The 11,441-nt window shown below is 45.4% G+C and overlaps 2 protein-coding genes across 4 annotated transcripts in view; both read left to right on the forward strand.

The window, feature by feature from the left end:
- Elmsan1 (ELM2 and Myb/SANT domain containing 1) overlaps nt 1-3,426 on the forward strand; it is a 77,211-nt gene extending 73,785 nt beyond the window's left edge. For all 3 annotated transcript variants that reach the window (XM_017802373.2, XM_008849768.3, XM_029554426.1), the window contains exon 13: nt 235-3,426. In XM_017802373.2, coding sequence (XP_017657862.1) covers nt 235-400 — 166 coding nt within the window. In that variant the 3' untranslated portion in view covers nt 401-3,426. The remainder of the gene's footprint in view (nt 1-234) is intronic.
- Nucleotides 3,427-5,806: 2,380 nt separating this feature from the next.
- On the forward strand, nt 5,807-7,650 carry Pnma1 (PNMA family member 1). The gene has a single exon (XM_008849769.2). The coding sequence runs from the start codon at nt 5,844-5,846 to the stop codon at nt 6,903-6,905; it is 1,062 nt and encodes a 353-aa protein (XP_008847991.1). The 5' UTR covers nt 5,807-5,843; the 3' UTR covers nt 6,906-7,650.
- Nucleotides 7,651-11,441: the final 3,791 nt, after the last annotated feature.

The following is an 11,441-nucleotide window of genomic DNA, read 5'->3' on the forward strand; positions in this document are numbered from 1 at the left end:
ATTTCTGATTGGCTCAGCGCGTTTCCAAGGTAATGACTTAATGGAGCAGGCAGAGTTTGAAGGAGGGGCTGTGGGGTGGCCCATCCCTAGTGGGAGGGGTAAGGGTAGCTTTAGGGGAAGTAGGGCAGGAATTGGGGGTGAGGGGGAGAGGGGAGGGGAAGGAGGAAGGGAGAGGTGGGTAGTACCTAGGGAGTAAAGGGGTGCCGCTCACCTGAGCCCCCTCCTGCTCTGTAGGGTGTTTTACAAAGTGAAGAGCCGCAGTGCCCACATGAAGAGTCACGCGGAGCAGGAGAAGAAGGCCGCGGCGCTGAGGCTGAAGGAGAAGGAGGCAGCAGCAGCAGCCGCCGCCATGCACCAGCAGGCGCTGAGGGAAGAGAGCGGCGAGAGCGAGAAGGGCTGAGGACCAGCTGGACCCTCTAGCTGGTCTGCCCTACCTCTGGAAGGAGCCAGGAGAGGGTCACGTGGACTTTGCTCTGCAAAACAATGAAATAAATGGCTCTTTTATTTACAGAGGCCTGGGAACTGTGTTAAGGGCTGCAGGATCCAGTTCTCTGCAACTGGCTTGGGAGTTGTTTGCTCCCCTGGGGGCACGCGTCCGCAGCTGCCTCTGATCCCTTGCTGCTGCCAGCTCTGCATCGCTGCCTCCTGCACCTGTCTCTAGGAAGCCACCGTGGCAAGCCAAGCACAAGCTCACCCCATCACAGCATTATTCCTCCAGAGGAACTGGAAGGCTGCAGGAGCCTTTCCCCAAGCCCCAGATAAAGGGGTTCCTTTGCGAGACCGTGGTGGCCCTACATCTGTGCTGTCCCAGCTTAACAGCATTCAGGTGGGAGCATCTCCAGTGTCTTCTCTTTAGGCCACCTTCTCCCTAGGAGTAACGTGTAGGCCAGTTACAACCCCTTTGCCGCTTGTTAGCCCTACCTAGGCTGAAGTTTTCTCAAAGGTTTGGGAAAGGGGTCAGTGTTCATGTCTTCTCTCAGCCTGCCGCAGGGAAGGGAAACTACAGAGGCCAGAAGATGCAAAGCTAGGCCTGAGGAAGCTTTTGACAAGCCTGACTCTTCCTGCTTCCTACCATTTTGCCAAGTACCTTTGGGTCCCAGAGGCTACTAACGGAGATAACCCATAAGTAGGGCCAAGCGAGGCCTGGACTGCCCTTCCGGTGCCAGCTCCCTTGCCTCTGTCCTGCTTGCAGCAGCTGCCACCTAACCCCACCTGCACCTCTGCTGGCATTGATAGTCACAGTCTAGCCCCCAGTCCTGCATGCTGGAGATTTCTGGATCCTTCCCCAGTAGTGGTTGGGGGGTGGGGGGCTGTCTCATAACTAGATTGGACAGGAGCCTTCATTCCTTGACTTACGTCATTCGGGAGCTATTTATTTATTCTTAATATTTAATTTTTAACATCCTCTCAGGGACCAGGGGCCTCCTGCTTTTCAGAGGTCCAAGTGCATTTATCCCCAAATAAGGCACCTTTTTGGCATCCCCAACCCCATTCCCAAGGCCCTAGGGTTCCTTACCATGTTGCTCTGGAAGTTCTTGCGAGTAGGAATGATAGCACTGAAAGGGGTGGGAAGGGGGAGTATGCTATAAAAGCCACAGGAAGCCTGCAGATTTGGTGAGATCAAAGGCCTTCATATAACTGTCCCTTCTATACTTTGAAAATGCTTAAGTGAGTTGGCTGGAGGCCAGAATTGTAGTTTTATGTTTATCAGGCCTGGATTCTGGCTTGAAGAAACCATATTTGGCATGAAATCACTGAAGTGAAAGGGCCAGAATGTTCTAGAGGCCCCTTCACTTGCCAATTCCATAGGGGGTCCAAGTTATTTTTCCCACTATTACTCAACTTTAGTTGTGAAAAAGAAATTCTAAGTGAATGTGTATGACTGGTCGATGTATTGGGAAAGAGTCCTGTCCTCCCCCCCGCCCCCCCCCAAAAAAATTGGAGATGGAGTTTTGTTTTCAAACTATGCACAATTGGGTATTTTTCAAATTTATTTATGCATTAATATGGTTCTACAGGACCTGGCTGTGGGGGTAACAGGATGTCCCTCTAGACACCTGGATAGCTACCTAGACCTTCAGTCTCCCTCTTAGTTTCTTTTATAAGTGTCTACAAACTTAGAGTCCTGAGATTGCAAAAATCTGATATACTCTCTAGAAGCAGGAGGGCAGCAAATTTAGGCTCTCTTCTAAATCACGTGTATAATGAGTGCCTTCATGCTTAGCCCCAAAGTGCTACTTATGTTTCCCAAGGTTTTTCTATTTAAACCATATTTGGCTTCAGACCCCTTTATGGTTGGACATGCGCTATCAGAAACCTCCTTTGGTCACATGAGCCTCTCCTGTTCAGTGGTACAAACTAGTGCTTGGAAATCATTTTTAATAAAGTGATTCTATTCTTCTAAGAGCACAGAGACCAGACCAGGTGAATGTAACCAGAAAAGATCAAGCTGGTACCACTCAGTATTAATCCCACCAGATGCTGTATTTTAGGAGAGTCCATGCTCCAGGATGCATTTGAATTGAGAATGCAGTGTGAACACTGAAATGTTTAGAGGGCAAATGCCATCATGAAAAGTATCCCGCCGAAAAAGTAGGTGCAGCTGCAGAAGCTGGCACAGGTATACCCTTATTGGTGCTTTCTCCATGTGAACAAATTGGGCTTGGTTTCTGTTGTTTTTCCTGCCTAGTCAGAGTTTTTTACTTTAAAAATAAATGATAAACACCTTCAGCTTTGCAATGTCCCCCCTGCACCATCTCATCCTATCTGCCTCCCAGCCTCCACCTACATTCAGCAAAGGTGAAACTGATGTAGTACCTGTGTTCTCCACCATTTCTGTGGTCTCTTACCCATCTAAGGAGACAGTGCCATCATTTCTGTCCTCCATGCCTTCAGCAGCCCCTTCACAGCTAAGATACATGCCTGTCCCCATGCCTCCCACCTCCAGCCCTGGCACAGAGGTCTTGTGCTGCTGATGTCTAAAGGGATCGCCTATATTTAACTGCCTCGGTGACCTAATCTCTTCTCATTGCCAGATGTTAAGATGGAAGAACACAACACATGTTTAAGCCTCAGCTGTCTAAATGTTTTTATTGGGACTCACTTTTCTGGTTTGTTATTTATTACCAGACTGGCAACCCTAACTCCTTAGGTTTACAGAAAGTATGCATATTTTTATAAAACAATTGTTGTGTTCAACCCACATTTGGCTGTATTAATAGTTGCCTCCAAAAATTGCAGCTGTTTTGCCTTTCCCTCATTAGTCTCTAAGTTGAGGGCCATGTTGGAGGGACAGCACAGGAACAGCCTTGATAGTGTGTAATTATTGTATAAATATTTTAAGAGCATATAAAATAAGTATATTCCTTTTATTTTGAAACAAAAATGATCAGACACTGCCTTTTCACGTGTTTGCTGCCTGTGGCACCCTTTTTTAAAAAAAGACTGTTACATATTAAAATAGTGTATATTATATATATATATATATTTTTGTGTGCTTTTTATAAAAAATTAATACACTAAAGAGAATCTTGCTGATGTGATTGTAATGTACCTATGTAACTTATTTACTTTTGAATGTTCTTCTGTATCTTAAGGCCTTTTATTAAATAAGGTTTAAAAAAATTCAGAGTTGAATGCCATATTTTTTAAATGTTTTACTTACTTTTTAAAATATTTTATTATTTCCATTCTATGTGTATGTGTATATTGCCTGCATGTATGTAAGTGCACCCATGCCATGCAATGCCCAAGGAAGACAGAAGAGAGCATTGGATCCCCTGGAACTGGAGTTACAGACGGTTGTTAGCCGCCATGAGGGTGCTGGGATTCGAAACCCGGTCTTCTGCAAGAACAGCCAGTGCTCTTAACTGCTGAGCCATCTCTCCAGCCCATGTTTTGCTTAATTTTATGTATATGAGTGTTTTGCCTGTGTGGCCATAAGGGCAACACATGCATGCAATGCCTGCAGAGACCAGAAGAAGTTTTTGGATCCCCTGAAACTAGAGTTACAGACGGTTGTGAGCCACCATGAAGATGAAGGTGCTAGGAACTGAACCTGGGTCCTTTGGAAGAACAGCAAGTGTTCTTAACCTCTGAGCCATCTCTCCAGCCCAGAATGCCATATTCCTGGGTTTGTTTTGTTTGTTGAGATAGGGTCTCACTATGTACTCCTGGCTAGCCTGGAGCACACTATGTAGAACCAGGCCAGCCTAGAACTCACAGAGATCCATTTGCTTCTGTCTTTGCCTCCCAAGTACTGGGATTAAAGGCATGTGCCACCACACCTGGCTGAATGCCTTGTTCTTATAAGGGGATTTTTTTTTTAACCATCTGAGATTGATGTAAATAGAACTTGTTTTGCCCAAAGGGAGATTACTCCATGTTTCTTAGCCACAAGGATTAACTTTTGTCAATTATTGACAATTCATCATTGTCAGTAAGGCCAAGATCAGTTTGCCTGGCTACAAAGATGAATGGACACCGGGTTGCTGTTTTTTCCCCTTTAAGATTTGCAAACAACAAAAATTTGTGTGTGTGTGTGTGTGTGTGTGTGTGTGTGTGTGTGTGTACAAGTTCAGGGTCTATGCACGAGTTCAGGTGCCCGTAGAGGCCAGGTTGGATCCCCTGGAGCTGAGCTATAGGCACCTGACATGGGTTCTGGGAACATAAAACAGGTCCTCTGCAAGAGCAGTACTCGTTCCTAACTTCAGCCATCTCTTCAGCTCCTGGTTTTGTTTTTATGTTTTGTTTTAAAATTGAAACAAGAAAGCCTAGTCAACATCTCACACAGACCTACAGATGGCATACTCTGTTCTAGTTTCATTGGGACGAATATAGCAGCTTCAGAGTGTGACCAGGTGGTACACGGATGTCGGAGTGCTGTTTTCTTACGCAGCATAAAGTGAACGCGTGGAATGGATTCGCAACTAGAGGAGACAAGTCCATCGTGATGTATGCATTTCAGTAATATCCATTTAATTTCACAGCAAAATTAGATCTTTTTTAAAAAAATGCTTAGCAATATTTATTGTTTAAAATGAATCTGGAAAATATGAAAAAAGAAATACGCCATCAGAGAATAGAGTGTCCAATCCCTTTTCTGGCACCATGGCAACCGCCAGACCCTCTGGAGCTCTGGCATCTCGGGTCGTCATGGATACGGTTGCCACGGTGACACGGGCGGGGGCGAGCCCGCAGGCCCCGCCTTCCACTGCGGCAGCGGGTAGGTGTCCGGTTTCGGGGAGCGCGCGGGGTGGCGCTGGACAGAGCTGTTGGTGGCCCTGCGCGCCCTGGCCTCCGCCGCCGCGGACCTCGCTTCTCCCGCCTTCCGCGCCTGCCTGCCGCCTAGGTGCCGGTGCTGTCCGCCCTGAGCAGTCCCTGCCTGCTGGAAGAAGCCGCTCGCCAGGACCTGGGTATCGCCTCTCTGCATTTCCAAGGCTGAGGCATCCCGGGCCACCAACGCCAGGCCCCGACTACCAACTGCCGGTCGGCTCCAGGAGCCACAGCGAGCGCTCGGCCGTCGGGCTACAGAAGGAGCCCCACGCCCAGGACCGCGCCCGCTACCGGCATTCCCCAGACCTCGCCTCTGCCCCCTGGCCGCCGGCTGCGGCTCCCAACCCGGTCGGAAGGTGGCGGCGCTGGTTCGCGTATCCAAGTGACCCGAGGCTCCTGGCTTTGACTTTGGGGCGGGGAAGGGGCAAGGCTTGGGTGTCGTTTGGTAATTGTGATTGCTTGAGGCCTGTCGTCCCCTGGCCTGCTCGGTGGTGGGGATGTTATATTGTCCTATGGTAAGCCAATCTGGTCTGTATTTGTAGACTTAGCACCCTTAATAGTTTAGGGAAATGGCTGTGATACTGTTGGAAGACTGGTGCAGGGGGATGGATGTGAACTCTCAGAGAGCTCTGCTCGTCTGGGGGATCCCGGTGAACTGTGATGAGGCTGAAATCGAGGAGACCCTCCGTGCCGCGATGCCCCAGGTGCCCTATCGAGTGCTTGGGAGAATGTTCTGGAGGGAAGAAAATGCGAAAGCAGCCTTGTTAGAGCTCACAGGTGCCGTTGATTACTCCGCCATCCCCAGGGAGCTGCCAGGCAAAGGCGGGCTCTGGAAGGTGGTGTTTAAGCCTCCCACTTCGGATGCTGAATTTTTAGAAAGGTTGCACCACTTCCTGGCTAGAGAGGGATGGACCGAGCAAGATGTTGCCCGTGTACTTGGGTTTCAGAACCCTGCTCCGGTCCCAGGCCCAGAAATGCCAGCAGAGATGCTCAACTACATCTTGGATAATGTTATTCAGCCTCTTGTTGAGTCCATATGGTATAAGAAGCTGACGCTTTTCTCAGGGAGGGACAGTCCAGGGCCTGACGAGGAGACCTTTGATTCATGGCTGGAGCACACGAATGAGGTCATAGAGGAATGGCAGGTGTCTGATGTAGAAAAGAGACGTCGGTTGATGGAGAGTCTGAGAGGCCCCGCCGCTGACGTCATTCGAATCCTCAAGACCAACAACCCTGCCATCACCACCACAGATTGCCTGAAGGCCCTTGAGCAGGTGTTTGGGAGCGTGGAGAGCTCTAGGGATGCACAAGTCAGATTTCTGAACACTTACCAGAACCCTGGAGAAAAGTTATCTGCTTATGTCATTCGTCTGGAGCCTCTACTGCAGAAGGTGGTGGAGAAAGGGGCCATCGATAAAGATAATGTCAACCAGGCTCGTCTGGAGCAGGTCATTGCGGGTGCCAACCATAGTGGGGCCATCCGAAGGCAGCTGTGGCTGACAGGAGCTGCGGATGGTCCGGCACCTAACCTCTTCCAGTTGCTGGTGCAGATCCGTGAGGAGGAAGCCAAAGAGGAGGAGGAGGAAGCTGAGGCTGCCCTCCTGCAACTAGGCCTGGAGGGGCACTTCTAAGTCCCTTGGTTGGGGAGGGGGCTTTAGTGCAGACCTAGCTATTTTTACTCCTGTGCAGTTATACAAGCCTGCCTCTGATACTGAGGACCTAGCCTCCTCCTATTCTTGTTCTGTTTTGTTTTCCAGGGGATGGAACAGGGGAGTCAGGCCTACATATTTATGTAATGTTCACAGAACTGTGTGATTGCTGTGAGCTGCTGAAATAGAAGTGGGTCATGCTGGCTAACATGGATTCGTGGTGCAAGCTTAGTGGCATTAACAGTTGTAAAAAATGTGAAGCTGTGACACTTCCCATCCAGAGTATTATGAAATTGCAGGGCCTGGCTCACAGAAAGTTCAGGAAAAATGTGAACTGTTCTATTTGTTACTAATATTGTGGATAGTTTTACTGTAAATTGCTAATTTATATTGCTGGGAAGAAATGTGAATCTATTAGAGGCTATTACTCATCTCGACAATGTGGATTTCTTATTTCTCATCTTTCAACATCTAAATCTGTTTAATTGAAAAGTAGTCTAATAGTAAAAAAATCAAGTGTTAGAAAAATACTGCTTTTATGGAGCTGCATCAGTTTTTTCACTGTATAACATACAGACATAAATCACAGGTGGAGTTGGTGTGAACAAGTTAAGGAATACAGTCCCCCACTTCAAATATTTGTCTTTAATTCTTGGTCATGTTGATTCTAAGTGTTCTAAATTTGAAGTTGTCAAATAGATGTAATCAAATAAAGAATTAAAAATTCTATGTTTCTGATGTGTATTATTAGGATTTCTGCTCATGTCATTAAAAAAAACTTCACCTTGATGAACTATGAGCTTAAATCGCAATATCATATACTTTTTTTTTGTTTGTTGTTTTTTTGAGACAGTCTAACTCTGTAGCTGAGCCTGGCCTGGAACTCACTGTGTAGGCCAGGCTGGCCTCAAACTTGTGGCAGAGTTCCTGCCTCAGCCTTCAGAATGCTGAAATTATAGGCAGGAGCCACCATACCCAGATAGGAGTCTTACTATGTAGACTGGGTTGGTCTTGAATTTGTGATCCTCCCACCTCTTCCTCCTGGGTGCTAGGATTATAGGCCTGTGCCACCACATCTAGCTTTCTTTGATTATTGAGACAGTATGTCCCAGCTGGCCTGGAACTTATGTAGACCAGGCTGGCCTCCATCTCACAGACATCTGCCTGCTTCTCCGGAGTGCTGGGATTAGAGGTGTGCACCAACCACCATGCCCACCCTATATCCAGCTTTTACAATACTTTTTAAAGATTTATTTATTTGTGTATTTGCGTGTGTGATTTTTGTGCACCACGTGCATGCAGAGGTGAGAATAGGATGTCGGATCCCCTCGAACCAGAGTTACAGGTAGTTGTTAGCACCATGTGGGTGCTAGGAACTGAACCAGGGTCCTCTGCAAGAACAGCAAGTGCTCTTAACTGCTGAGCCATCTCTCCAGCCCCCTGCAATACCTTTTAACATGTTCTATTTTGACATGACTTCTTCAAGGCATGTGTTAATGATTAAAGAGATATAAGTAATATGTTGCTATAATTCAGAAATTTTTGAAATGAAGCTTAGGTTATCTAGCAATTGTTTTTCTCTTAAAATCACTTTGCAACTAAAACCTGTTTCAGTGGAGAAATAATGTGTAAAGTATTTGTTTTACAGCAGCCATTTTATTTCAAGAAGATGAAAAAAGGAAAGGCTTAAAAACTGTTTGAGATCCAGAAGTGGCAACATGAATGTTAAATGTTCTAGGACTTTAAGTTTAAAATTGGAACTGGTTTAACAATAGAGGCCGTAGGACTATCCCTGGGGATCTGCTGCATGGAGGCACTAGTGGACTAACTCTGGGGCAGGGAAGAGGCAAGACAGGACTCTGGTGTTGTTAATTGTGACTGTTAATTTATGAAAGCTAACATTAACATATGTTTTCCTGATTTTTCTTTAAGATATTTGTGAGAGAGGTGTGTATCATGGTACACATGTGGATGTAGAAAACAGCTTGCAGGAGTAGGTTTTCTCTTTCCACCACGGGGTTCCCCTAGCATAGATTCATTTCTTAATACTTTTTTTTTTTTTTTTTGGTCTTTTTGAGACAGGGTCTCCCTGTAGCCCCAGCTGTCCTGGAACTCACTATGTAGACCAGGCTGGCCTTGAACTCACAGGGATCCACCTGCCTTTGCCTCCTGAGTGCTGGGATTAAAGGTGTGTGCCACCACGCCCGGCTCCATTTCTTATACTTTTATACATCCACATTCCCAATCCATATACTTATACTTAAATTCTTAAAATCAAATGTGGGTCCTTCGTTTTTCATGTCAGCATGTCTGCACATAGGGATACAGTACACCTTTTGTGTGCGGCACATGCATGTGGAAGTTAGAGGACAAGTTCCAAGAGCTGATTCTCTGTCTACCATGTAGGCTTGGAGGATCAAACTTGAGTGGTCCAGCTTGGCTGTAAGCATTTTTACCTGATGAGCCATCTCACAAAGTCTTGCCAATGCAACCTCAATTTGATGAGTGCTAGATTTTTTTTCCTTTTTTCTGGTATCAGGGGTTGAATCTAAGACCTCATATATGCTAGTCAAACACTCTACACTTGCACTACATCCCCAGCCAATGTTTGTTTTCTGAGAAGAGTCTCACATTATGTAGCTGAAGCTGTGCAATTTGCTGTGTAGCCTAGGTTGGCTTTGAACTTGCAATCTCCTGCCTCAGCCTCTCTAGGGCTGGGATTACTCTCTATAGCTGTAGAATTGACTGTATTATAGAAGAAATATTATTTTATGTGTATGAATGTATTGCCTGCACATAGGTAGGTGTCCCCTTGTCATGCAGTGCCCACAAAGGTCAGAAGAGGGGGAACAGATCCCCTAGAACTGAAGTTACAGATGGTTGTTAGCTACCATGTAGGTACTGGGAATCAAACCTGGGTTCTGTGTAAGAACAGCCAGTGCTCTTAACCACTGAGCCATCACTCCAGCCCCAAGAAATGTTATTTTTACTATTTAATATATGTATCAACTATGCAATCCACATATGTATACGTAGATATTTAATACAGTGCATAAAATAATGCCAAGACCATAGATGCTCCACAGATGGGTCCTCTGTAGCCTAGACTATCCTTATCTCCTGCTTCAGTCTTCTGAGATGCTGATACAGATATCTATCTTTTGCTCTAGAAAACAATGAGCTAAAAAATAACTTAGATTTGATTTGAGGCTTTCTCTTTATAGGCTTAGAAATTTTTAAAATTCTGCTTTTTAGGAAGAAGTAGAAACTGTACTTCAGTCTTATTTTGTAACCAAAATTACATTTTGACTGACAGCATAGAATATTCATCGCAAAATGTGCGATGTTGCTGATGCTGCTGGGTTACTCCTGGTTTTCAAGGGTTTATCAGTTAACCTTGACTTGGAATGGTCAAAGTGCAGTAACAACATGCTGGAGGTATTCTTCCCAGTGGAAGATAATGGTAAAGATTTGAAAAATTCAGCATAAAGAAATGAGTTACATGCCACCCCCATCCGCCTGCTCCCCCCCCATTTCTTTCACCTCCCTGGCCCTGTCTCTACCACACAAGCAGTATGGATTATGGTACTCAAAAGCTGAAATTTTAAAAATATTAAATATCGTAGTTCACATAGTCAACATTAACTAAAATAACTATGATTATAATCAAAAGACTTTTTTATAAAATAACATGATTTATTACTATTTTAAAACAAGTTTCACAAAATAACATTCAGAAACGCAATATTACTAAACAATTTGACACATAATAAGTTTAGTCATAAAGTCATGCTACAAAAGTCATGTGTATAAAAGGTTATTACCAAAGCATTAACAGATGTTAAAATGTTCTTTAGAATGGAGTTGGTTCTAGAAGCAATCAGATTCTAGAGATTCTGGAATGGTGCTCCTGATCATATAGACAACCTCAGCCTAGAAGAAGCAGCTGGACAGGTGTGTGTTCTCTTCAGCTCCTAACACAGAGCCCTTTGCTAGGACTGATCCCGCTAGGCAACAGCATCTCAGAGGCAGGGGCCCTGTCCTGATCAAAGAAGCAGAGCTTCCCACCAAGGCCATGTAGCCACCACTTAATTTAGCCAACAAACTCTAGGTATGAGTGAGAAAACTAACCAAGTTTCTATTCCGAGAAGAGCCTACTTTAGACCCTTCCAGAGGGATGACCTTGGACATAATGACCCAAATAGGAAAAGCAGGAAACCCTTACTGATCATGCCAACAGACAGCAAATGTGGGCTTCGAGTGAGTAAAGGTATGAGGTCTGACAGGAACATCTATGTCTAGGCTGGGTAGTTATCCAGCCTAGAAGTACTTTGGAAGTACCTTTGGAAGTACTGTCCACCAGCAGCCACACTCATAGATTTAAAGTGCAAATCTATTAAAAAAATAGTTTATTTTCTCCACCTCCTTGTTAAATTTGTTAGATTATAATTTGGTTGGTTGGTTAGTTCCTCTCTAACCTGCCCAATATGGGAAATTAACAAGAATGCACTTACAATT

Source organism: Nannospalax galili, unplaced genomic scaffold (assembly GCF_000622305.1).
Source record: "Nannospalax galili isolate Female #2095 unplaced genomic scaffold, S.galili_v1.0 scaffold24, whole genome shotgun sequence".
Lineage (NCBI taxonomy): Eukaryota > Metazoa > Chordata > Mammalia > Rodentia > Spalacidae > Nannospalax > Nannospalax galili.